This window comes from Rhamphochromis longiceps, linkage group LG17 (assembly GCF_057381845.1).
Source record: "Rhamphochromis longiceps isolate RC_006_pf linkage group LG17, R_longiceps_female_GT1.1, whole genome shotgun sequence".
NCBI lineage: Eukaryota > Metazoa > Chordata > Actinopteri > Cichliformes > Cichlidae > Rhamphochromis > Rhamphochromis longiceps.
Genome location: NC_140573.1, coordinates 6,237,129 through 6,262,881, shown reverse-complemented (window position 1 = coordinate 6,262,881; position 25,753 = coordinate 6,237,129). Strand labels below are relative to the sequence as shown.

The 25,753-nt window shown below is 41.5% G+C and overlaps 1 protein-coding gene across 1 annotated transcript in view; it reads right to left on the bottom strand.

Moving 5' to 3' along the window:
• arid2 (AT-rich interactive domain 2) overlaps window positions 1-17,578 on the bottom strand; it is a 40,287-nt gene extending 22,709 nt beyond the window's left edge. The window contains exons 1-4 of the mRNA XM_085385846.1: window positions 16,164-17,578; window positions 15,947-16,040; window positions 14,891-14,988; window positions 607-740 (exon numbers count right to left, since the gene is read on the bottom strand). Coding sequence (XP_085241972.1) covers window positions 607-740; window positions 14,891-14,988; window positions 15,947-16,040; window positions 16,164-16,255 — 418 coding nt within the window. The 5' untranslated portion in view covers window positions 16,256-17,578. The remainder of the gene's footprint in view (window positions 1-606; window positions 741-14,890; window positions 14,989-15,946; window positions 16,041-16,163) is intronic.
• Window positions 17,579-25,753: the final 8,175 nt, after the last annotated feature.

The following is a 25,753-nucleotide window of genomic DNA, read 5'->3' as shown; positions in this document are numbered from 1 at the left end:
TAAAGCACAAAGGCTGTGGATGAAGGGAGAGCTGCCTGCCGAGAAACACACATAAGGATGCCCTACGCATGCTTAAAGGCTCAGACGTTTAAAACTAGAAAATTACAATTAGACCTTTTACAAAAGGCTGTATCACATGAGCTCATTAGTGTTTCTAACCTCCACAGCAGAACGAGCAAATGAAGCCTGCTTGATGCCAGAACATGAAAAGCTCACATGAATTTGTAACACACCACAGTGTGTCATCTAACACTATCGGAGACAAAGCTCTCCGATTCGTCACAATAAATTCAAGTGATGAAAACAAAAATCCTAGAAACAAATGGCAGAGTCGTATTTCTGTGCATATGCTTAACCTGAGGGCTGATCAGCTCTGCATTTGTTGCACACACCCAGCGCTGATGAAGTGATGCGCTGCTGCAATCATGCCTGTGTGAGGACTGAGTGCTTGAGTTAGCCAAAGGGCAGAGAGAGACCGAGACACAGATGGGATGAACTTCAGAGAAATGAACAAGTGAGAAAGAAAACGTATGCAAGCAGAAACTGGACACCTGTACGTGACACAGACGTGACAGAGAAACACAGTGATCACAGACAGGACTTTACCTGATACAATGTGTTGCTGGTAGTTATAAGAGTTGGGAATTGCACCGATTGGAAGAGAGGCTTTGGGATTCCCTGGCTGCGCTTCCTCGTCATCCTCGCCAAAGTGGTGGACTTTCTCATACTTCTCCAAGTATCTGTGCGGCGGGAAGAGAGAGAGAGGGAAAACAGGATAAGCAAACATCTGAGCTACTTCCTTTTCAAGGTGCAAGGTTGTTTTTTTTTTAATGCACACGGGCAGATTTTTGAGAGCACAGAAGGGCTGAAGTCGATGTTTTAGAGTTTTAAGTTAGTTGTTGGCTGAAGCTGTTCTAAGAATGAGGGCAAACAAAATTTCAGATTAACTGGACTGCTTTAGAAAATGTGAAGGAGAACTTTATTACTCTTAACTGCATCTTCATAAGTTATACTTCTTTTCCTGCTGACAAAGGCCTCCACCCATTCATGCTACAAAGTGAATGCGTAATGCAACAATTAAATGACAGAAAGTAGGGCTGCTCGATTATGGCAAAAATGATAATCACGATTATTTTCACTGAAATTGAGATCGCGATTATTTGACGATATTTATTTAACCCTTTAAGACCTACTATAGAACCAAGTCCGCCAGAGCTTATATTTTTTTTTTTACATGTTGTAGTGCCGTTTGTGGGAGCATTTCAATTTGCTATGCAACTGTTATAGCCCATATTTTAATAATATGTATGCATTAAGTCCATAGTAACTACATTAATTGCAAAAAAGTGCAATAAACTACAAAAAAATTGAAAATCGTTTTTGTTTTTTACATGTATTTCTACTTGGAGAAATTTAAGAGGTTTATCCCTCAAAACTTTAAATACAAAAAAGTTGCAAAAAAAAAGTTTACAACAACAGGAAATTTATTTTGAGTGTCTTCATAGTTTTATTTTGGAGATACACCAATTTTTATATACTGCAGGAAAAACGAAAAAACAATCCTATGATGCAAATTTGCAAAGAAAACAGCAGGTGCATCAAAATAAACTATTTCCAGCAGTGCAATTTGAGTTCTAAGCATCCCAGCAACTATTCAGAAAGGTCAAACATGACCAGTATAGGCTTTTAAGGCCTACAAGTAAAAAACTACAATTTCCGCGAAAATGACGTCACTTCCGGTTTCGGCCAGGAAATGGCGGACATGCGACAGTTCCCGCTGACGTCTGTTTCACTGTGGGAAGTGTTACGAACAGCTGATAGGAACGGCAAAGCGTGTTTCTGGAATATTGTGTTTTTGTTCCTGCAAGAGCTTTTTATGCAGTTTTTGCAAAGCTTTATGTGGAAGGAAACTGTGACCGAGGACAAGCTGATGGCATAAGATGTAAGTACAACTCCTCCGGTTTCATATCCAAAACAAATTATTGCGCTAGCTTACACAGTTCCGGTTCTACAGGGATTTAAAAATAGTTACACAACACGGAGCGTGCTGCTCTGACCGACTTTAAAGGGTTAACAATGACTTTAAAAAATAATATAAAATAGTGTGCAACACCACTGAAGTTTTTTTTACCTCGCTTTTCAACCAGCGGCAGTCACTCTCCTCTCCAAATAACTTCTGTTTAGCTTTCCGGGCTTCCCTCGGGTCCTCTTAATCAGCGGTCTCCAACCTTTTTTGCGCCCGACAATATTTTCACGGACCGGCCTTTAAGGTGTCGCGGATAAATGAGGGAGGGGCTAATAATCGGCTCAGTCATTTTTAATGATCGTTGAAAGCCCAGATCGTAATCGTGATTAAAATTCGATTAATTGAGCAGCCCTAACAGAAAGTTCCTGTTTTTTCAGTATCCACTATAGAAATGTATGACTTTTACAGTAGTAAAAGATTACTACTACTACTACAGTAGTAATCTTGCTATTTTTTTTATTACAGGACAGTCTGTGCAATGAGCTAACAGAACTTTTTCAATAATGTTACACATTTATTTCTTACACTTTAAGCCCAAAGCATAATTTCTTTATCATGTCGAAAAGCAGAGGTATCATTTTCTACTTCTTTTTCTGATATTTAAAAATACCCGAGGGATTAAATGTGTCGCTAAACTTCTTTACAGTGACAGAAAGGAGAGCTTACGCTGGTCCAGCCCGCATAAGATCAAAGAGGGTCCGATGTGTGCCACAGTGTAAAATCAGTCTGACATCCCAGCTCTAAAGCTTTAGGAAACAGAGGCAACGCAAAGACCGTTTTCAATTTCAGCTTTTTCTAAATCCGGATCTCTGAGTCGGAGAACAAAAACAACAAATAACTTTTCTTCATACACACATTTCCTTCAGTGATATGGCTTTAAATAGCTCGGCGAGAAGAAGCCACAAAACAAAAGAGCAGCCGTGATGGCAAAGATGGAAAGAGCACAACTGGCAATGATTTGTTTATATAATAAAAAAAGGAAAGAAAAACCCCAACACAAATAATGCTCTGTGATAATCACACACTCTTGCATGGTGAAAAGTCCACTCTTGAATTTTCAGATAGTGCTAAACATGTGCAACTATGCCCGATAAAAAAAAAAACAACGAACAAACAAACAGTAAAACTAAAAGGAATGAAAGAAAATAACACTGTTTGTAGTTACTTCTCATAGTTGCGTTGGAGTAGGTTTATACTGTAAAGTGCCAACACTGAAGTACTACCATCCTTAAAGACACAGCTACTAGACGATACAGCCGACCGCATCCACAGTAATCTCTCACTGCAAAAAGCCACTGATTGGAAGAAGAAGAACCCACAAGCATAGGAGAAACTACACGAGGAAGACAGCAACTAGTGTGGCTGCCGACACGGATCTGAACAGACTGGCTGATACAAAGAGAGTCGGGTACGGAAGCACTTTGCGTTTGCAGCGGATAACCACTGGCTGATAACTGATTCTCAAATGATAACATCCAAATGATGCAATCATCCTTTTCAGACCACATGAGAAAATGCTTAAAATTTAGTAAAGCACCTAAAAGATCTCACAGAACTCAAGGTGAATGAGTTTCAGTTTGTATTAACATTATTCTCATGTCATCCTTAAACACACTTTAGCATTTTGTTGACATTCCTGCTGTGAAGTCAGCCGTGACCCCCTGTGTTTACAATGGCTAACGTAAGATAAATGCTTAAAGCTAATGTACTGTAACTAACATTACACCTTGTAGTCACATCAGTAAGCTACTCAGCAATCATCCCAGCATTTCAGTCTGTGTCCTGTCAGCAAAACATATTCTTAACATTTCCTGTTACTTTAATTTACAGATGAATGCTTTTATGTCCATTTTTGTGATTTATTTAGGCTAATAAGTCTAGCAGGTGGAGGGGATTTAGGGCAGTGTGTCAGATTCAGTTAATCTAGAGCTAAAGCAGAGTCTCTTTGAGGAATGCCCACATCGTTTCTGCAGACTCTCCTTGCTTCTGTTATGCATGTTGCAGACAGACGATTCACAGCTGGTCCAGCTGAAGAACTAAAAATGCATGGGTTGAGTGTCACTGGGTCTCCTACTAGGATGAGAAAACGTTGATGTGACCGACTCTGGACGTCTCTGTGGGAAATGTGTTACAATAAACTATTTGGGAGATACTAGAGTGAAGTAACTAAGGGAAATATGTCAATTAATGTAACACACTTCAAATTACAAGCAGAGTTGAAGAATGAGACGATGGAAGTAAGATCAACACCTGCTTTCACTGGAAACAACAAAAAATTATATAAATAATGTGCTCAAATTAAACTCAAAGCAATACAAGTAAAAGGAAAACATAAAAAAACAAAACAAACAACTAAAATTTCCGTAATGAATGCGACCTGTACGCAAAAATGCCCTGAGGCCTTTGGGGTCACTTTACTGCTTTACTTTATTAAAACTATGTTATGTTACAGCATTACCTGCTGGTGTTATTATGAGGAGTGCTTTGTGTCATCAAAAGGAAATGCCCCATTGCAATTAAACTCTCTCAAGGGTGTGCAGCCTACTACCCATTTACCTTTGAGTGATCTGACTTTATCTCATTGCATAACAAGGTGATATAGGCAGTATTTCCTCTAACGTAAAATTAGGACAGAGTTTGTTTGTTCCCTGAGTGTGGCAGCTAAAAGCAAATGTCTGCAACACCAGCATCACAAACAGGCCAGCACGGCCTCAACTGCGGCCCTCAAACCGGTTCTTTAAAATGTGAAGTCAAGCTCCTTACTGTGTGACTTATCACCCTGGCACCGAATCATGCAAATACTCAACTAGCTTCCAGCTCGCCAAAGGAAAAGGCAACACAATAAACACACCAGATTTCTCCCCCACCCCACAAAAATGCAAGAGTTCATGTTCACTCCTAAACTGCCCTGCAATCACTAGAACTGCAAAAACAAAGCAGGGAATGAAAGGAGCTAAACATCCTTTTATGGGCTCTGAAGCCTTAAGTAAAGAATGACATACAATGGAAATAAGCACACAAAAAGAAAGTACCGTCTTTGCATAACATGCACACCTCTCACAGTCATAAAGGGGGGCTTTGCATGCTTTCTTAAATTTTAAATGCCGCACTTTCCATGCACCTGAACTGCCGGTTGTTAGGCAACTTTGATTTCAAATGAATGAGCTACATACACATTTTCCTCACTTTTACCTGCTAAAAATCTATGGTAGAAGCAGCTGCAAGCCAAAAGCAAATTCCCTCTCATTCTTGGGAACTTCTCACTCAACTTGCATGGAAAAGAAAAAACGTTCCGAATGAGCATGTGACTGCAGATTCAGACTTTTTTACATATCATAAATACCTCGTAAAAATGTGCACAAACTACGCACACGCACACACGCACACACACACACACACACACACACACACACACACAGTAAAATACCTTAGTATTACCAGTGTGGCAAGCCCAGCTTGTGTGGCTGTGAGTCACCGAGCGAGTGCTGTTTCTGAATTAGGCTCTGCTAGTTCATCGTGGCCGAGGTAATCCCCCGTTCGCTGGCTGCCGGGTGACACGCTGGACTATAAATACACTCAGCCTTCATTTGCAGAGAGAGACAGAAAGTGAGTGAGGGAGGAAGAGCAGGAGAGCGATAGGGCCTACTCCCGACTGCAGCGTCATCAACCGCTGTCTGAGTACAAGCATGAAGAAAGGAAAAAAGAAAAAAGAAAAAAAAAAGGGGGGGGGGGCATGGGAAGAGGGGAGAGGAATGGGCTGCAGATGCTTGTGCCTTCACTTCCCCCTTTTTCCCCACCCTCATGCGCGCATTTTGAGAGAAACATCAGTCCCTTGCAGCTTCAGTAGCACGCGACCACCAGGCAGCACAAACCGCCGTGGCTTGCCTCAATATTACTACAACCGTTTAGGGAAGTGTGTGCATGTTTTTTTTGTTGTTGTCACAGAGCGCCTATTTTCCCTCCAAAATAAATGGGCTGAGCACGCCCGCATGGGGGAAACTCGCAAAGCGCGAGCAGTGATGAGCAGACCCCGGCGCAGACAGCTACTGTCATTAGCGCGGCGTTATTTACGGACATCTGGATCAGGGATTGGGCACTCTAGTCTTCAGTTACTCTCAACTACCCAAATGCCCCCAGTGCGTGTCAGTGTATGAGAGTGGACTGCCCCCTGCTGGACGAGGACGCTGAGATTACAAACACACACAAAGTGAAAGTTTCTGCAGAGAAATGTTTGCTGGGGTTTAATGGAGTTGGCTGCCCAGCGCAGGCTGAGGGTGGTTTACTTTGTCAATAATCACGGGAGCGATTATGGAGGTCACTGAGCCAACTGAGAGCGGGATCACTGACAGCACTAACCATTTGTTCAACTTAAAGCCAGTACAGAGCATGCATGTCAACTGACTCATGATGATGCAAAGTTGCTTAAAGAAGACTAATCTTTTCCTCACTTTCTAACATGCATATAGCGTATATAAAAAGGGTGGAGACACCTTAAAAAAATTGCCAAAATTTCAAGTATTGATATCAGCACACTTTTTCTCCTTTTGGCGCTGAAAAATGTCAGTAAGCACAGAAATCCTCATACAGTCGTTTCATGCACTGCTTTGTTTACGAGTGGTGGACAGTCAGAAGAAAGCTGCCTTAAAAGCAGAGCAGCTAAAGCAGAGGAGATGTAACGATGCCCAGTATGAGACATATAAAGATTATTTTGAACTGTGAGTCATGCAAAGCCACTCCTGTAGAATCCACTAATAAAAATTTGGCATTGAGAATGAAAAGCGCCACATTGGCACTGTGCTCTGCTGAATGGAACCAACGCTAACTCGTCAAGGAAAAGTGTGACCCGAGTGTCTCTATCTTTTTTGGAAAATCCTGACATGAGCTGTTAAAGGGTCCTTTCCGCTGAAAAGGATGCCTCGGCTACATCGGACTTTGCGATGATAGCTTTTCACCACGCAGGCACATCATTGCCTTGAAAATGGAGATGGTGACCACTCACACATTTTGTCTAAAACCAGTTATTTTGTAACACTATAAATAGTAGGATGAATCATTGGTATGGCTGTATATTCAGAACTAGGGCTGCCACGATTAGTCGACTAGTCACGATTACGTCGACTATCAAAATCGTCGACAACTAATTTAATAGTCGACACGTCGTTTGAAGATTTGTAAGATCCCAGAAGACACAGGAATAAGTAGTAGGATTTAAGAGTGTAATAACGGACTGAAGATGGCAGCACTGCATGTACAAGGATGCCAGCTGCCGTTAAACCCCGAAGAAGAAGAAACTGTGTCCCAGAATTCATAGCGCGGCCCAGCTCAGTTTCCAACAATGGCGGCAGTTAGTTAGTTTTAATGTTACTCTTATTATTCTTTCTGGGTCACAAAATAAACATTTAACATATTTTCAGACGAGAATGTAGCTGTGTAAACTTCAAACATCTGCTCAGTTTATCAAGACACCACATATTTTCAAAAGCGCTCCGACGTTTCCGGAGACGTCTGTTACCCACTAGCTCGTTAGCTAGGCGGAGTTACAGGCTCACTAGAGCCGGTGAGAACACCGGACTCCCGGCAAATCGTTTTCAAACCCACCCCGTCTTTCGCTACTCAGGTTAAATATATATAAGTCACTTAGAGAACTTAAAAATGATATTGTTTGGCTTTTTTCAGTATTTTATTTGTTCCTGAGTAAATCGGTTTGGCTGAGATTAAAGTTACAGTTTTTACACAGCTTAATAAACGTCAAGCAGACAACTGATTATCAGAAGTGTGAGATGCTCGAGAATATACTCAGGTGTCCTGTTATATTTTAGATAGCAAGGAGCAGACGGCTGAGTTTATTAAACTTCACCAAAACAATCTGCAAATTTCATTAAAATTTAATAAACTATCATCTTGTCTTTATTTTTAGTTAGCACATACCTTAAACACTTAAAGCTGTAGTGATGATAGTTATATAAGAGCAGATGCATGCTCGTGCAATAAGCTGTACGTTTTACGTTCAATGGATGCATGATCTGATTAGTCGACTAATCGCAAAAATAATCGGTGACTAGTCGACTATCAAAATAATCGTTTGTGGCAGCCCTATTCAGAACATGCTAACGTGTGATCCATCCAAACTGTAGCTGTGATTGGTTTTGTGGGTTCCACTATTGCCCCGACAAGAAGAAATCAAAAAGTATTTATAATTTCATTACTAAGGACATTTGTTTATATAATAAATGTAAAAGCTGCAATATTACACTGAGGGATTTTCTAGGCTGTTAACTGTCTGGCTGATAAAATTGGAGGGAAAACAAAAATCTGCCTAAGTGGTTAGTCTGAATGTGAGAAAACAGTTCAAACTGAGCACAGTCTAATGGATGAGGTTAGAGACAGTCTGTGCAAATATTGTGTGTGCATTTAAGAGTAATTTGAAACAGTTAATTACATTCTTCAGTAAACCAGTCGTATTTTAAATGCAGTTCATACATGTGGCACTTTAGGCTGTGCATAACACAATGACACGTGTTTACTATGTGTGGCCAACGCGATCAGAACGACAAGAGTCATTTAAAATAAATAAATTAAAACCTTCCCAAAAGCAGACACATTTTCTCGTTTGGCTCTGAAGTTATCTGCTTTCATTTCTTCATCACATCCCATCTGCCTTCACGGGTCCCGAATGCAGCAATGAGACCCTTTTAGACACTTAAGGGGGATCCACACAGCAAGCGCGGGGCAAGTGGGACCAGCGAGTGGGCTGGTCAACCCTACTAATATGTCAATCATTATTTTCCTTCACTCTTATTGGTAGATGCTTTGATCACTTGTGTCAAAGCTGTGGAAAGCTTAATCTGGGAGGCACGCCTGCAGAATAATGACTTTGGTCAGACAGACAGGTATCTGTAGGTGACACTTTGGAATCATCGGTTAACTCAAGCTGTACACTGACTCATACTTCTAGGGGCCGACAAGCAACATGCAGTTTACCTGTATGGTCGACTAGTGGCCCACATTCCTAAAACACAACATGCTAAAACAATTATTGAAGTCAGTGCTACTTCAGCTTACTGGGAGCGTGCTCAGCTTTAGGTTGCCAACTGGCTCTGGCTCTCTTGTAATTTGCCTCCCCCACCCCTCCTCACTCAGACCATCAGTCTATAGATCTTCGCTGCACAAGGTGCTTTGACTGCTCACGACTTTGAAGCCACATCTATTAATGAGGGCTCAGTTCACTTCAGTAAGATGTGACGGTTAACCTGGATGCCACCTTCCCTCAATTTGAATGCAGCCATCAGTGATATGCCTGTGCCTCCCCAGGTCAAAGTCTCCCGTGAGAAGGCCTATGAAAACAATAACACTTGTATGGGCTTATAAAGTGTTTCTCACTAGTGCTTGCTTTAATTGTCTATATAGCATGTACATAATCTTATCATGGGTGTCTCCCAGCATTAGAACATTAGAGATTTACTCTTTAGAGAGTTTACTCTTTTAAGACACGGGTTGCTATTAACTTGGGATTGACTAAAATACAGAGAATAAACTCCAGTTAAAAGCAAACCGCAAGCTAAGTCATGCAGTTCTGCTAAAGAGCTTAAGAAAATGGCAAAGTCTGGTTGTGGCTCTGCCAAATACATCTGCCTGTTAGCAAGGAAACTGAGAGAAGGAGATTAGGCTATCAGTGGTGGCCAACACTGCTGGAGGGCAGGTCAAATTACAGACAGACCCAAAAAAAAAAAAAAAAAAAGTCCCAAGAGCCTTCAGATGTTATCTGTGATAGAAGGTTTGCTCTTGTATTGTGCAACATCTTCTACTAATGCGTATAAAACCACAGGAGGCAGCACTGGTCCACATGCCTCTCTCGATAACTCATCTTCATTTAGGCGACCCTGAGCAGCAGCTAGGATGGAGCAGGAGGAATACAAAGAGAGCTAATGCAAGCCAGATCAAACGCCACTTCATCCAGATGTTTCAGGAGAACTTACAGGAGGCTGTGCAGCATGGCACAGGAAGCAGTGGCACCAAACAGCCATCACGGTGCATGGCATAATCTGATAAAACGGTGTGAAAATTAACACCTGCTAGAAAAATATGTGTGCAGTCCAAAAGCTGGGCAATAGTTCAATGTTGTGTTTTCATTGGTTTGTTGCCTTCTAGAAACAGCAATATCACGTGTGTAAAGCTAAAGACCTGATGTTTAACGAACTGCACAGATATGTGTCGTTAGCGGTGATTCCACACTTTATCTGGAAGATCCGTGTAGAATGTGTAACAGCTGATTTATTGGACATTTATCAACTCGTTTGTTTTTACCATTAACCATTACTCTAAGACCAGAATCAGCCATTAACTGCTTCCCCAAAAGAGGATTTCGCCCTATACCGGACATACTCCAGCTCCACCAGCTCTGAAAAGCCATTCTAACCAGAACCTGCAGCAGGTGGAGAACTGGTTCATGTGTCATGCTCACCAAAGCTACAATGGCAGAGGAAGAGTCCATACATGGCTACAAATAAAAGCAAACAAACAAACAAACAAAAAAAAAAAAAACAGGTGTGACTTCATATTTAATTTGAGAATGCATGCATGTCTCCTGTTGCAGTGCACATGCACTCAAATGCAACCTACCATAAATAACACATCAATCTAAACCGACTGCCACCATAGACAGTACAAAAGATTGCTTTTCAGACCCAAAAGCTACATCAAAGTCAAGGTACAAGTGCCTTAGACATACATCCTTTCAGTGAACACCAGGGGGTGATCCCCAGGGTGGGGGGAGACTAACCAGAACATAAAGTCCATGTTGTGAATTTTGCTCATTTTAAGAGTCAGAAAACGTGTGACCGACAACCCATTAACCAATGAGTTTTAGTCATATCCATTCCTACTCGTCACATCTAGTTTGAAAACACCAACAGGGCAGCGGTGAAAGTATCCCAAACCAAAAGCAATGTCTATATTTCATTCTTCGATTGCAATGTAGATCTATTAACAGATGTTATCCCTGAAAGTTGCAGTTACTTCAAAAGGTTTCGGTCTCTTTGGGCAAAGCATGGTTCACTATACAGACAGAGTGACAGGACACAAGATCCCCAAGGCTGATACGATTCTATTCATTTGACACTTTCTCCTAAGAACATAGATTCAAATAAGCATAAATTTGCATTAATCATAATCCACTAGCAGTGATGTCATGCTCACATGAGTGTACCACCTTCTAATTGTAAGGGTCTAAAAGAAGGGTCACAAGGCAGAAACGGTTGAGAAATGCACAGCTAACAGAAGAGGACTTGATGTGAAACATCCTACTATTGAGTGAAATGAATAAACCCATGAGCGGGATTGCACCTGCTTCTCCGTGTTGCTGTTAGCTTTTAAAGAGTGGTCTGCACAAGAAGCACCCTGCTGAACTCTGGAGACAGATCGCTTAGTGTTGGCTGATTCAGCATCAAGCAGTATACACAAAGACCTGTTTCTGTTTGTCTAACCACAGTATTGAAGGAAAAAAAAAAAAAAGCAAACTCATAAGCATAGCATGAGTCAAAAGGTGAATCCAATTTGAAACACTCATGAATGAACATGTCAACAGATCACTGTCACGTGTGCTCATCAAATCAGACTTATGATTTCAAAATAAATGCATTTTTGAAAGAAGGCATTTGGATAAGTAAATATAACACAAGGGGCTTTCTGAAAACTCTCCCCGTTTAACAGTTTAAATATGTTACTGAAAGCCAGAATAAGCCATAAGTACAAAATAAAACAACTGATAAATTGTCCATTTGAGCTTTTGCAGAAGCTGGAGTGAATGTTCCTTGATGTCAGGCTCAAGGGCCCTATTTCCTCCCAATGGGGTTGCAGCAGCGAGGGCAAACAAAGGTTAAAGCGGGGTATCCGTCACCTGACTTGGTTTCTAGGTACAGCACGCCTCAGTTTGGGAACAAAAAGTAGTCGAAGACTAAAGCTATTTCAAAACACTCTTCATTCACTCTCAAATTACAGAGTTTGCCCGAACAAACTGCATGATGGTGTATTAGTGGGAACAACACAAAAAAAAAAAAAAAAACAAGGTTGTGAAGGTTCAAAGTTTGCTCCAAACCACTTCCAAATAATATGAAACTACTAATGGAAGAGAAAACCGTGGGAGACGTGAAATTGTGTTGACTGAGAATCACTTGAATCGTTGCAGCCATGGGAAAAAGTGGAAGCAGTGTTGAGTAACTGGAGGCCAATCCAGCAAAATTCAGGGTAGAGTACATATAGATATGTCAAATTATAGAAGGGGGAAAAAGGTAGCAGGCTGACAGGAACAGATTTGGAGGGGAAACGTATAAACTGGCTGCAGTGATGTAGCAGACTGTCCTATTATCTCCCCAAACTCCTTAAATCCCTTTAAATTTTCACACTTTTTCATGTTGTGTACAAGTCCTGGCCATATTCAATATATTATTTAACACTCTCCTTCACCGCCCTCCCTTGGACAACATCCTTCTGTATGTCTGACTGACTGATCAGGGATTTTCTTAATGTCGCACCTCTTATTTACATATGTATCTCGTGCCCCAACACTGCCAGTAAACGAGCCCAAAAACAGAGCTGCGTCTTGACTGCGCCCTCAGAGTGTCAGAGTGATCTGAAGCTGGTGCTTTGATCCAGACACGAATCCGTCCACCCCTGAAGTTGAAATGAAATCAGCGCCATTGGTGAAGATTGATGTCAAAGCAGCGCTCACAACACGTTGAAAACGAGCTGGAAAAATGTTTCTGGCACGCGTCGCTCACTTATTACAGTGACATTCAGATATCAAATAGATGGCAGTGGGAGCTGGCACTGAACTTCAGCGCTGCTTATTACTCTGCGCTGAGTGGGAAGCGCTGACCAGAGAGGGGGGCCACATCGTGATCGTCCCATTCATTCAGAGAAAAGAAGTCAGGGCAACAGGCGGTGCGATCCTGGTGAAGGTTTTCAGAGCTGTACTTTTCTACCTGGGAACTCTTGGAAAATAATTCAGAGAGTGGATAAAATAAATAAGGAATGAACACTTTAAGATGGGCCTGTTTAAGATAGCAGACTTAAAAAAAAAAAAAAAACTAAAAAAAAAACTAAACTGCACCCAACCTGACAATGCCCTTAATCATCACTTATAAAACACAAACTGTTGCCTGTGTGTTCACAATAGTTAAAGGAGCAAACATTGCTCACAAACTGCCAGGCTGTCAGTGGTTACAGCTGGTCATTCAACTGGATAATCAAGGTTAACTGATATTAGCAAACATCCACCCAGCTCAAGTGTCCTTGAGAGAGAGAGAGACACTGAATCAGACACTGAATCTGAACCCTGTGTACCTGCCTATGACCTCTGAACCCCCCGCGAGACAGCAAAAGAGAAATTTCCTCCACAGCATTTACAACATTCACCCACTTTTTGCCAGGCAAAAGTAAAAAGGGGGGGGGGGGACAGCATGCAGGGAAGAGAGAATAGTCTCTTCATTATCAGCGGCAGTTGAAGCAAGACAAGCCCTCGCTACCCGCTGCCTCTGACATCCACTACACCGAGCCACCTCAGATAAACTTTAGAAAGCAGCTCCGAAGGCTCTCGTGACACAAGAGCGCAGCAGCTGTAAGCGAGGCCTCCTTTCCTCTATGTCTCATCTTCCTTCCCAATATTATAGGCAATAATTACAGTGACTAAGCTCAGCGAGACAGGTGAAAGAGTCTCAGATGGCCGTAACGTTTATTTATATCATTTTCTGACTCAAGTTTGCATCTGGTATTTATGAATGTGGTCTTGACATAAAATAACAGCTGCATTTATTGCTCAAATTGTCCACGCAAAGCAAACTTAAAGAAATCCAAAAGCTCTTTAATACTAAACCTGTTAGACACAGGCAAAAAAAGAAAAGAAAAAAAAAGTCTTATGTCTGTTAAGTTTTACTTAGGCTGTGAGGATATCTGCATAAATCCCAGCACAGAAAACCAAACAACTTTGCACTGCAGCTACTTGCACTGTAGTAAGAGGAGGACTAGAGACGACCAACTGCTGTCTTGTCAGAGGTCAGGGCTTCCTAGTGGACCATTGCACCAAATCACATGATCATTTGCTTGAGAAAAGCTGTCTTGTAACGCATTCTGCCATTAACACTGATATGTAGCAGGTTAATACTTTGTAACCAAGGAGGTATTAAGACTTTGACCAATTCTAACTGCATCCATAACTGTGGGTAATCTGTGAACTATCAGCAGATAACTTGTTGACATAGAAACTTGCAAAATATCCACGAGCGGATTACAAGTGTTTCACTGCAGGTGTGATCCCTCGTAGGCAGGTGCTGGTGAGGGGAACAATCGTTGCATGCATGAGGAAAGGAGTACAGCGAAAGAGGCCAGCACCAAAACCACAAATGCCAGCTGTTGGAGAAGGCAGACTCTCATCATGACAGATAACTTGGGTTAAGAGTTTTGGAGGGGGGCTGTGTGAAATGCACATCAGAGCCCACATATCTGCTCAGTGGTGCATCAAAACCAAATGTCCTCTCCTGGCTACAACATTTTCACCAGTTTGACATACAAAAATCCTGCTTTAAACCGTGCTCCAAAAAAAACAAACAAACAAACAAAAAAAAAAAAACAACGCTACGATCCACACTTGACAGCCCTCACATTTAAGACTGGTGTTCTTATCTAGCCCTGCCACAGCAAAAGTACACAATAGAAACTTAAGCTGCCTGACACAATGTTGTCCTAGTGCAGGTTCCCAGCAGAGAGGCGCAGAGAGGGCTGGATCCTGCATGCTGACTCCATCTCTACATTTGTAAACACTTCCCACATGCTACCTGAGAGGACAAGAGCTGCATGCTCCGTGCCACTTACCGAAGGTAGTACTGTTTTAAAGCGAATGCAGCGTTGGAACAACTCCTCGGAAAGTTAAACTCCTCTCCAAGTTCAATCCATTGGTTTTTGTCAGATACCTGAAAAGAAGAAATGAGTTCGTTAAGAGATGAAAAACACCGGCGAACCACAAACAAAAAAAGAGCGGTTACACCGACAGCAAGCCATCTGGTCTGCCACAGGTTCCCCCCGCAAAAAAAAAAAAAATGAGGCAACACTAGAATCATTAATCAATAACTTTTGGAAACTGCTCTAAAATATTTTAGGAGGAGGGAAAAAACACCAGAGTGTTTAGTATAAAATTATTATTTTTATAAGTTTAGCCTCACATGTGTTTATTAGCCGTGCTTATTTACAATTGAGTACAATAGGTACAACTGCCTGACTCCCTTTAGGTCATTATCGTTACTGTTCAGGCTAGTTAGCACTGTAGCTAACGAGCTAACTTGACTTTCCTCATTTTTGGCGTTAAAACCTAGCGGGGCTAAACTCCAGCAAACTGCCCCCGGCGGTAAACAAATGCTTTAGCTTGAGGCGACCCGTTTGAATTAGGAGTGGGCTTTTGGTAGCGTTTACTGTATGCACTGCATGGGCCTGTGAGGCCTACATTTTGTCATCAGCCATGAAGCCGAAGAAAGATGGCTATGGCGAGAAAGAAAATTCAGGCTTCCCCCCCCCCTCCCGGGTGAAAACTACCGGTAAAACCCCGGGCGAGACGCCGCGACCTAAGCGGTGTTTTCCTAGGCCGGGCTCCGAGCCGATAATCGATGTTAAACGTGCCCGCTAATTTTGAGTCGCTCCAACTGCACTCTGACTCGGAGCGGTTGTACACTCAATTCAAACCACACACAACAACATAAGCCACCACATTACATAGAGATACATGGCAAACTAGCACAAGGCCAACACCGACCCACTAACGCTGTTCTGGAAGCTTACACTTGTCCCGTGTTACCCATACGGAGTTGTGGAGTGGTCCACCGGGAAGTCCACGGAAGGCAGAGTGTGGAGAAAATAACACTTTTAGTTCGCACTCACCTTAGCAAAGCCACCTAAAGAGACGACTCTGATATAGAGAGCATTCAGATCCAGCTCTTTCCCACCCACGATAGGAATCTTCTTGAACGGCGATCTGTTGGAAAAACACAAGAAATAAATCCACATTTGTTTAAATAACACTTCTGGCAAACTCGCCGCTGCATGCAATGGTGATTTAAAGTTATATTTCTTGGAAATAAAGACGCCCCAATCTCACCCTCTGCTTTGGTGAAATTGCCGCAGCTCGTCCAGGAAAGCCTGTCCTTTCCTTCGCTGATCTAGTAGATTTTTCCCCGTCGAATTTGCCATTGTTTTTGCATGCAAAAACGGTTATACCCCACTTCAGTCGCTTCTTAAGACACCAAGGATCCCATACTCCGCCGGCGCTCAGTCATTCGCCAAGCTGAGTGTTTAAAAAAGTTAAAGAAATAGCTGATAGCAAGAAGAGCGGCAGCTCGCTAATAAAGACTGATGCACACAGAAAGCAAGCCCGATTCAAGCCCGTACTAAGTTCCAGCGAACAGTCGCAAATACGACCGATTTACCGGCAGGTTAGAAACGCCATGGCAGAAGGTGTTGAATTAATGCTTTTGGTCGCGGTTGTATTCGTTTGGAGTGGTTTGACAGTGTGTTACGGACGCAGCTCCGAGGCTATCGCACACACTGTAGAGCGGCAGAGGGATCCAGTTCTCAGACAAAAAGATGTGAAGGCCGCGGAGGCCGGCCTACCATGCGTGCAGCGACCTCTATGCCCGAAAGAGGAACTGCACCGTCCAGAACCGAGCGACCGCTGGAACAATAGAGACTGTTTTCTTTTTTAGGGACCGTCTGCCCTCTTCCCTCCGTGTGGAAAACGGGTCAGGAGGTACTTGGAAATGTCCCGTGGGGGAGGGGATAATACTAATTAATTGAGCACCCTTATTTTACCAATAAAATACGAGAACATATTAATCGCTGAATATTTTTATAAAAGGGAAAAAAACGCAGTAAAATTATTTCAAAATAGCCTTTACAGAAACTCTTTATAAACTGACAAGATATTTTTATTATGCTTTTCTACAGTAGAATAAGAAGTAAAGATACACTGTTCATCTCCTTCAGAAATGAATGAATATAGCGATCAAAATATCAGTAAATTAATAATAGTCTTTATATATGTTTTTTTTTAAATCCTGTAAACAATTTCCCTTTTAATGGTGATATTACCTAAATGTTTACATTGCACAGTATCCTGGTGCAGAGATCAGGGAAATCTTATATGTTCACAGTGACTGTGTAGCATTTATGGTGGTGCAAAATTTCCCTGCACACTGTAATTGCTAACTTTAAAGTTAAGGTTTTGGGTAGTTTGCATATGTTCAATACAGTCTTCAAGTTTGTTTGTTTTTCCTGCCATGCTGCTTTCTTTTTTCTCTTTCTTTTTCTGGTAAGCTGCCACTATCCCTTGCTGACCACTTCAAAACGACTTTATCTCACGGGATGGTTGGAAATTACTCCTGATCCCTTTTTCCTACAACTGCCAAGCGGATATCTTCTTGATGGGGTTACATTCAACCATTACACGTACCCCTTTGCTCAATGAAAAACCTGTCACAAAATGGCGGAGACGTACGTTAGCAGACCCCATTTTGAGGAATTGACACTAGACAGTGGAAAAGTGCATGTCCCTGCGCGTGGTTTTCGAAATTGGGCTCTTTTTTTGCAAACAATGTGCGGCGCAGCAGAGCTCACCTCGCGTCTGTTTGGACTCCCCACCCGTCAACCGAATTCTGGGCTAACGTGTCGGTTAGGCGCTAGCCCGTTAGCTTTAGCGAGCGTTAGCAAAATTCGTCACTAATCTTTTCTGAGGGAATCGCGCAAAGCCAGCTACTCTGTCATATTTTACGCCGACGTGAAATCTAGTTCTACTCTTTTTCCACTGCCACTCGATAATAAGCGCTTTTTCTGGAAAGAAATTGTTGCCTCCGTGAACTCTTTGGACGGTAGCGGTGCCTGCTTCCTACTTTAGCCTGTCAGATTCCAATCCCCTGTAATCACTGCTAACAAAGTTACCTCTCCGTATGCCAGCTGCTTACATAGAAGCTCACAAACAGGCAGCAAGGATGCATATTTTCCCTACATTCATCAACCGCTAAAACCCTTTTATTACTCTCAAGAGATTTGGCTAACAATCTCTAGCCTTAACAGAAGGCTAACACTGTTAAGGGCGTGCTAAGTTTTGTAGCTACAGGCTAGCCGTGGTGCGTGCGTGCGATCACAGAGCAGTTGTAGCTAAGCCAAACAGCATTTAAAACTTAATTTTAACAGTCGAAAATTGTCAGTAAATTGTTTTTTATTATATTTGGATTTTTGGGGTTAATGCTACCACCACCGACCGGTTTTGCCGAGATAGCAAATGTAAATGCAGAGCGAAATGGTCGTTTATTACGCGTTGTCAGTAAAATGGATCTCTGCTAACATTTAGGGCAGAAACGTTCGTAAATGCTGTGACAGTTTACTGTCAAACACCAAAATGTTTATTCTGTGCATTTGAGTGTCATAAGTAAACGAAAACCAGCGGAATTGATTAACAACTAATAAAGAGTGGAATTGTTGGATACTGCGTTCAAATTTTAGAACTATTCTTTTAGAATAGTTAAGATTTTAACAGAGCCTGCGTTAGTGGCTTTATTCTTATAGTGAAGTACTTTTGAGGAATTTTTTTGGACTAAACAAGTGAATAAATACTACTTCTAAAGATTAGCTGTTTGTTCTAATAAATCCTTAGCCTGTTGTATGATAAATCACAGGAACCTTGAAATGCTTGCATGGTTCAAGAAAGTCAATCACCTTATACTTGTTTATAAGTAGAAAAGTTTTATCAGCTAATCTCCAGCTCATTTCCTTCCTCCCACAATCATAAATGTACCAACTAAGGTGAAAGAAAAATACTACAAATCACATTCACCATTATTAATTCATATCCCTAAAGCGCACATTGGGGAACAACATAGCTCTGTCTTTCCTCCATTCATTATAATACATTAATGAAGCGATGAATAGTGTGCTGTGGCTGCATTTGAAAGCTCCACAATCAGTTATGCCATCACTACAGAGGTCCTCATGTGATGTGACAGTCAGGCCTCTCATGACATATGGCGCAAATGGGGGCAGTTAGCCCAAGCTGCCTGCAAGCACGCAGACAAAAGATCCCAGTGGGATGCTAACCGCATGTAACGTCCTTACACTTCCCTCCACCCTGTGGCCTCTGCCGGAGCTCTTATCGCACAGGAGTCATAGTGTTGAGAAGCCGTTTGGTGGAAAAGGGCTCCATCTTCTGGTAGACAGGCATTGTGTGGAGGGGTAGTGAAGAGTCCCCTCATTGCCTTAGGAACATAATGAGGGATCAGTTGAGAGATTTTAAACTGGATACAGTGCTACAGTTGGAGCAGGATGCATGCTGGGAGATTAAGGGAGGGAGCTGCATGGGGTGGAGACTGATCCTAATGCAGATGGAAATAGTGTAATTTAAAAAGTTGGTTGTAGAATGAAAATAAGTACTTTAATTTTGGTTATTGATCAGGTTGCGTATTTGTGTTAGTATGTGAATCAATGAGACAACAGGCCTGTCTCTTTACTGTGAACATGACTTCAAAAATCCCTCCAAGATGGAAATAAAAGGACGTTATGGAGGACGTTGGAGTCGGATGATTCTCTGCGACACAGATACATTGTATCATAGTTGGTGATAATATGTAACATTAAAGTGTTTCCATATCTGTTTCGTGGCAGCAGACCTGAGTCAGTGACCCACTGCCTGTCAAGTAAGTGGTGCAGGAGGCGGTCAGGATTAGTCATGGCAATTTTATTTATATAGCACATTTCATTACGTGCCAGCTCAGTGTGCTTAACGTAAAAGATAAAAGCCTATATAGATCTAATATACCTTAAAGCAATAAAAACAACAATAAAACCTTGCCAAGAACCTTGGGAAGAGTTGAAAGATGTGCAGCTGATGACCTGAGAGGTTTGATTGGGTTATAGACAGCAAGTCAGAGATCTACTGTGGTGCAAACCACTGAGAGGTTTATGAAGTAACACAGGGGTTTTTAAAGGAAATTCTGTATTCATGAAGTGATGTTGATGTGTTTAAAGTTCTGTACATTCTGAACAAGCTGGTGTCGTTCTACTGATGGATGTATATGACGAATGACTGTTCAGGGACCTCCTCTCGTGATTCAAAAAGCATTTCAGAGTTGCTCTGTTGGAGTCACCGTCTCTGATGATGCTCCGCCAGCAGATGGAGAAACTGAAAAACTGAAGCCCAGTAAAGAGAAAAAAACTTGGACTAGAACAATAAGCGAAACTCTCCTCCCCAAGCTGCCAAGGAGGAAAGATGTTATTCACATGATTCTTCTCTACGGATACAATAGTTTGGTATTTTACTTTGGTAAAACAATGCATAAAATTCAATGTTTTCATGCTGTTAATTTTTTGGGTGATGCAGTATCAAATTGTATTTTTTTAAGATGTACTAATTAGTTGATATTATCTTTATATATATTTATTATAAAAATATAATAATGTGAATAAAACTTATTTTAAAAAGGTTCTGACATATTTGTGTCACAGCTAAGGGAGGGTCAGTGCCACCCCAAGGCCCCCTTTAGACGCCCTGCTTTGCATCACCCACACTCCACCATTGCTGTAGAGTGATCCAAATGTAATAAAATCACAATGTTGTCGATACTTAATGATTTTCACATTACAAGGATCATTCCAACTTACAAAACAGAGCTTTCATCAAATCATATTACAAATTATAAATCATAATCATAATTCAAATGAATTAAAAACCGGGATTTGGACCCAGCCGTCCAAAAACATGGCCCTTCTTTTTTTTTAACCATTTTGCTGTTGTCTAACTTGTGCCCTTTGGGTCACTGCCTCTCTTTGCAAGATAACGTGGTGGTTCAGTGGTTGCACTGCTGGTTTTACAGGAAAGTGTCCCAGGTCATGGTCTGCACTTGTTAGGTTGAGTTAGGCAGGCATAGTTCCTCCTGTGGGCGGAGCCTCGTCTTCCCGCTCTTAGGCCACCACACCTGTTGCTCACCTGCCGCCTCATTTAACTGAATTTTTGAACCAGCCTCTGCCTGGATAGTCTGTGTGGTAATTGGACTCCTCGAGTGTTCCTGACATTAATGTCTTTGTTTCCTTGCAATCCAGAGCTCTCTGTGTGGCCGAGGAGTGGCCTTCTCGCTGGATCTACTCTCTTGCTGAACCCAAGCTGGTTCATTCCGTCTGAAATCTCCCATTAGTTCACTCCCTGCCTTCATCCACCTACCTGCCCACCCTCCTGTCTCCTCCACTACCACCCTCAAGCAAACTAGTGCCGCTTACAGGAGTCTAAGCTTATTTTAGATGGCTAACAATCTAAAATAAGCTGTTCCTTACACGTCTAATCTTTAAAAAGATCGGAAATTGTCACAACAGGTTACGATGGGGGAGATCTTAAAGGCGTGGTAGAATTGCTGTGATTGCTTTTAATGTTGCTCTTTTAGTGATATGTTATTGCACATGACGCACATGTTAGTGTTCACTTATCTGTACTGAATATCAGTTGTGTTTTCTTATTATTGTATGTTGCAACATCTGCTGCCCTTTAGACCAGGTGTCTCTTAAAAAATACATTTTAATGTCAAGGAAGCTTTTATGTGGACAAATGAAGGATAATTACCCCAAAAACAAATTTAAAAAGATGAGATTGGAAGTGCTTTGTAAAAAGAAATCACTGAATCCACAGATCTCAGCCTTAGAAGGAGAAAGTGCCAGAGTCTGGCACACAGTGTTGCAAAATCTGTGTCCCTTTGGTGCTTGTCTAAAAAGTCAAAACCTGGATCTTAATCCTGAATTTTCTGTCTTGGCTTTTTCTCGAGAAATGTCCTAAAATAACACTTGTGCATTTGGACACAAAACTTAGCCCAGACTGGGAACCTCTCACCCAATGGCAGACAGGCTGGCTGATGGGGATAAGCTCACTAACCCCGAATTGTATAAGTGATGGACATTAAATGTAATTTCTTCCATTTAACTTTACCATCAGAAAGTGAAAACAGACATAAAGCGAATAAGAATGCAATTTGCAGAAATAATAAAGTGCAGTAATAAAGTTTTAAAAGGTTCAAGGTAGAATCTAGTGTTTTGCGCTATTATAAAATGTCACACCTCTTTAAGTGAATTTCTTACTCTAGAAGCACAAACTAAAAGGAAAAAGCAGCACAAAAAATGATTCTCCCTCCACCATGCTCTCCTCACAAATGTTCTTTGGTCTCTTTTTGTCCTCTTTTTCAGAGAGATTAGCAGCAGACAGTAGGATTTGTAGACAGGTGCTGTTATTAGGACTGTTGAACACTCACTTTCTGTATTTTCTGTAGTCTTTTCCTCTTTTGCAGGGACTCGTCGATGGTCCTGTGAAAGTTTTTGCAATCCACATATGATCCACACCAGCCATTCATTCTAGAAAAGAGCAAACTTTGTCAGTAAACAGACTTGACCTTTTTTTTTTTTAAAGTGGGATGATCTCTACAAACCACAGTTTTTTTTAATTATTGGATCACTGGACTCTCAGTAGCTTATGGAGGAGCTGTTTTTTCGGAATTCAGATACCTTTCCATGCATTGAAACATGAAAAGTAAATTATTTGTTTTTAATTTAGTTGAATTGTTCGTCTAGATTTGTGAATTCTGTGAAATTCCAGTAATCCCAAATGCTTCACAAACATTTTGTCCCAGTTGGATGCTGATTTAATGTCACAATATTGTGGCAATCCCTTTTGGCCTTGAATGATTAGCTGAGCGCAACTATGAAGAGGATGAAAAGTGGAAAGGTTTTTGGTGCAGTTGACATACCTTTAGAGGGATGAAGATTTTTAGGAGAGAGATCAGTGGACTTTCTAACCAGACTGTTTAAGACAATCTTGGAGAGTTAGGATGACTGAAGAATGGAGAAGACGTGCACTGACTGATGTGCAGAGCTGTAGTAACTAAAGAGGGTTAGAGGGAAGTTGCTTAACCAAATCATGAAGCTGTGGGGAAGAGCTGTCGAAGCTAGGCTCAGAACAAAGGTGACAATCAGTGAATAGCAGTATGACTTCATACTAAAAAAAGAAAGAGTGTACAGATGTGATGTTTGCTTTGAGTTTGATGGGGAAGTATAAGAAAGTCAGAAGGAGCTGTGCTATATCTTTGTAGATGAAAGAAAGAGTATGATAGAGTACCAAGACAGGAAGTCAGGAGTGGCAGAGGAGTATGAGGACAGTGAGACAGTATGGAGGTGTGTGATGGGAGTGACAGACGGGTTCAAGGTGCTGCTGGTGGGATTAGACCTGCTCTGACCCCCTTCTTGTTTGCAGCGGTGATGGGCATACTGACAGTTAACGTCAGGCAGGATTCTCTGTGGACTATGATATTTGTAGATTGTGATCTATAGTGAGATTAGGGGGCAGGTGGAAGAGAGGTTGCAGAGGCGGAGTTATGCACTGAAGACAGAATACATGTGTGTGAATGACACGGAGACCGATGGAAAGGTGAACATGTCAGGAGCAGAGATCTGTAAGGTAGATTTAAATCCCTGGGGTCAGCCATCCAAGGCAATGAACAGCACACAGGAGAGGTGAAGAAGCAAGCATAGGTAGGATGTAGTAAGTGAAGCAAACTCAGAAAAGAATGAATACCTGTATGTCATCTCTGTTGCAGTGCAGACAAAATGTTTGTATGCAATGACAACTGTTCACTGTCACTAGGTGGCACTTATGTGTCACTAGATATTCTGGTCTTATGAATGGTTTACAGTCCGACTTAACTGGAGTGGATAATTATTACTAATATCAGTAACAGCTCTGTTCTCATAAAGTGTTAAGCTGAAACTGGCACGCCCGAGTAAAATCCAGAAATTGATTGTTAAACGTCTGAATTGCCACCATAAAAAGGCTGATCTGGCAATAAAAGAACACCCTCTGAGTCACCCTCTTACTGCCAACCGGCACTTTCCCAGTTTGTAGGAAGTAACTGTGGCTCACTTGTAATAACAGAAACACACAGATTTGAACAAACAGAGAAAAAACATCACAATGCAGAAAGAACTCAGCAGTGAGGAGTGAAACATGGATTGGAAAACAGACTTTGTCCTCAGCTTCAACTAGTATTACAAGGCTGTTTCAAGCTTATTAATAACGCCTGGTTTGGCTTGAATTATGGTAGTAGTAGCAAATATTGTATGGCCATCATGAAATTTCATGATTAAAAGGAGCAGCTTGTTGTGAAATGTCAAAATCCATTACACCAGTAGCATTTAACAAGTTTCACGTGTGTTTTCTATTTGACAGCTGAACATTATTCAGTTTCAGGAAACTTAAAAACGGCATCTGACAAGGGTGTGGCTGAAACTCAACACAAACCTGACCTCTTTTCCCCTCAGGAGACCCTGAATAGTACATTAAAAAATACTTTGATGTGTGTGAAGGGACTCATCCTCTTATTGTTGGCTACAAAGTAGGGCAGTGTTTGTTCTTCTTCTTCATGTGTTTGACACATATCAACCAGGACTGGCACACTTTTCAGGGACTCCAAAACATCAAGCTAGACGTCTGCCTTTGCATCTCCCACATTTTCCAAAATAAAATATATATTTTTTGCTAATCCTGTAGTGAACATGTTTAAATTAACCCTCATTCACCATTTACCTTACAATTTCTATCTTTGAATTGCCACTCTACTGCCATGTGAACTATGTGGCACCAATAACAGCACAATACACTTGTTTATTGTTGTGCCCCAGCATTTATCTTCTTCTCAGTCTTGCCATCTTAATACAGAATCAGCTGGCTTCGCTCAGCATTTCAATGTATTTACTGTGAGCAGATCAATGTGAATATCGATAGCAATCCTGGTATTGGTATCAGATTGATACTAGTGCGATAAAATCGATACTGTCAAGAATCGGCTGTGCACAGCAGGCAGGAGAGGACCCAAACGCAGACTCGCAGATGGAACGTGAACTCAAAACAAACCTTTATTTGCTTAAAGGAAAGTAATACAAAACTATACTGGGAAATTATATGAACTGAACACACAGAGAGGCACACAGGGAAACACACAACCATTAGGGAAAGCGTGGAGACGCTGACAAAAATAATTTGCTGTATTGCACACCAATACCATGTGCACCAGTATTTCTGCCACCTGTCTGTATCTTTGAGAGAGAGAAATGCACACAATGAAACTCAGTGATGAAATGTTTGTACTTTGGAGCAAAGCAAGCCCATTTTATCGCAATATTAAAGCAGCATTGGAGTATTGGAGTTAATGTGAGGTACAGGTTTCTATATGTTTGCGTTTAACTCTGCTCAAAGTATTTTGAAGAGGGAAGCTGGAAAAATGGGCCGGAGCCCTCAAAATCCCCTAACGGTATAAAAAATAGAATACTATATACGCTTATGTTCAGTATATTTTTATAACTTTAACTAATTATAACTACACAAATGCTTGCCCATTTAATTCCAGAGAGAATTGTTGCACTCTTTAATACAACATGACCAAGAAACAAAAACAACAAAAACACAGAAGAAGAAAAGGTGAATGTTTGAGCCTATAGTTCATTTCAGTCATTGGTTGTTTCAAAGAAAACTCCTACTGGAACGCCTTCACCGCTGAGTTATGCACTTTTCCCATGTTTTTTCTTTCTATGAATGGATTTCAGTAAAATGACCCTCAGGTGAGGCTGAGGCTCCGCCCCCAGCAGAGCGAACGCTCTGATTGGCTGGTTCGAACA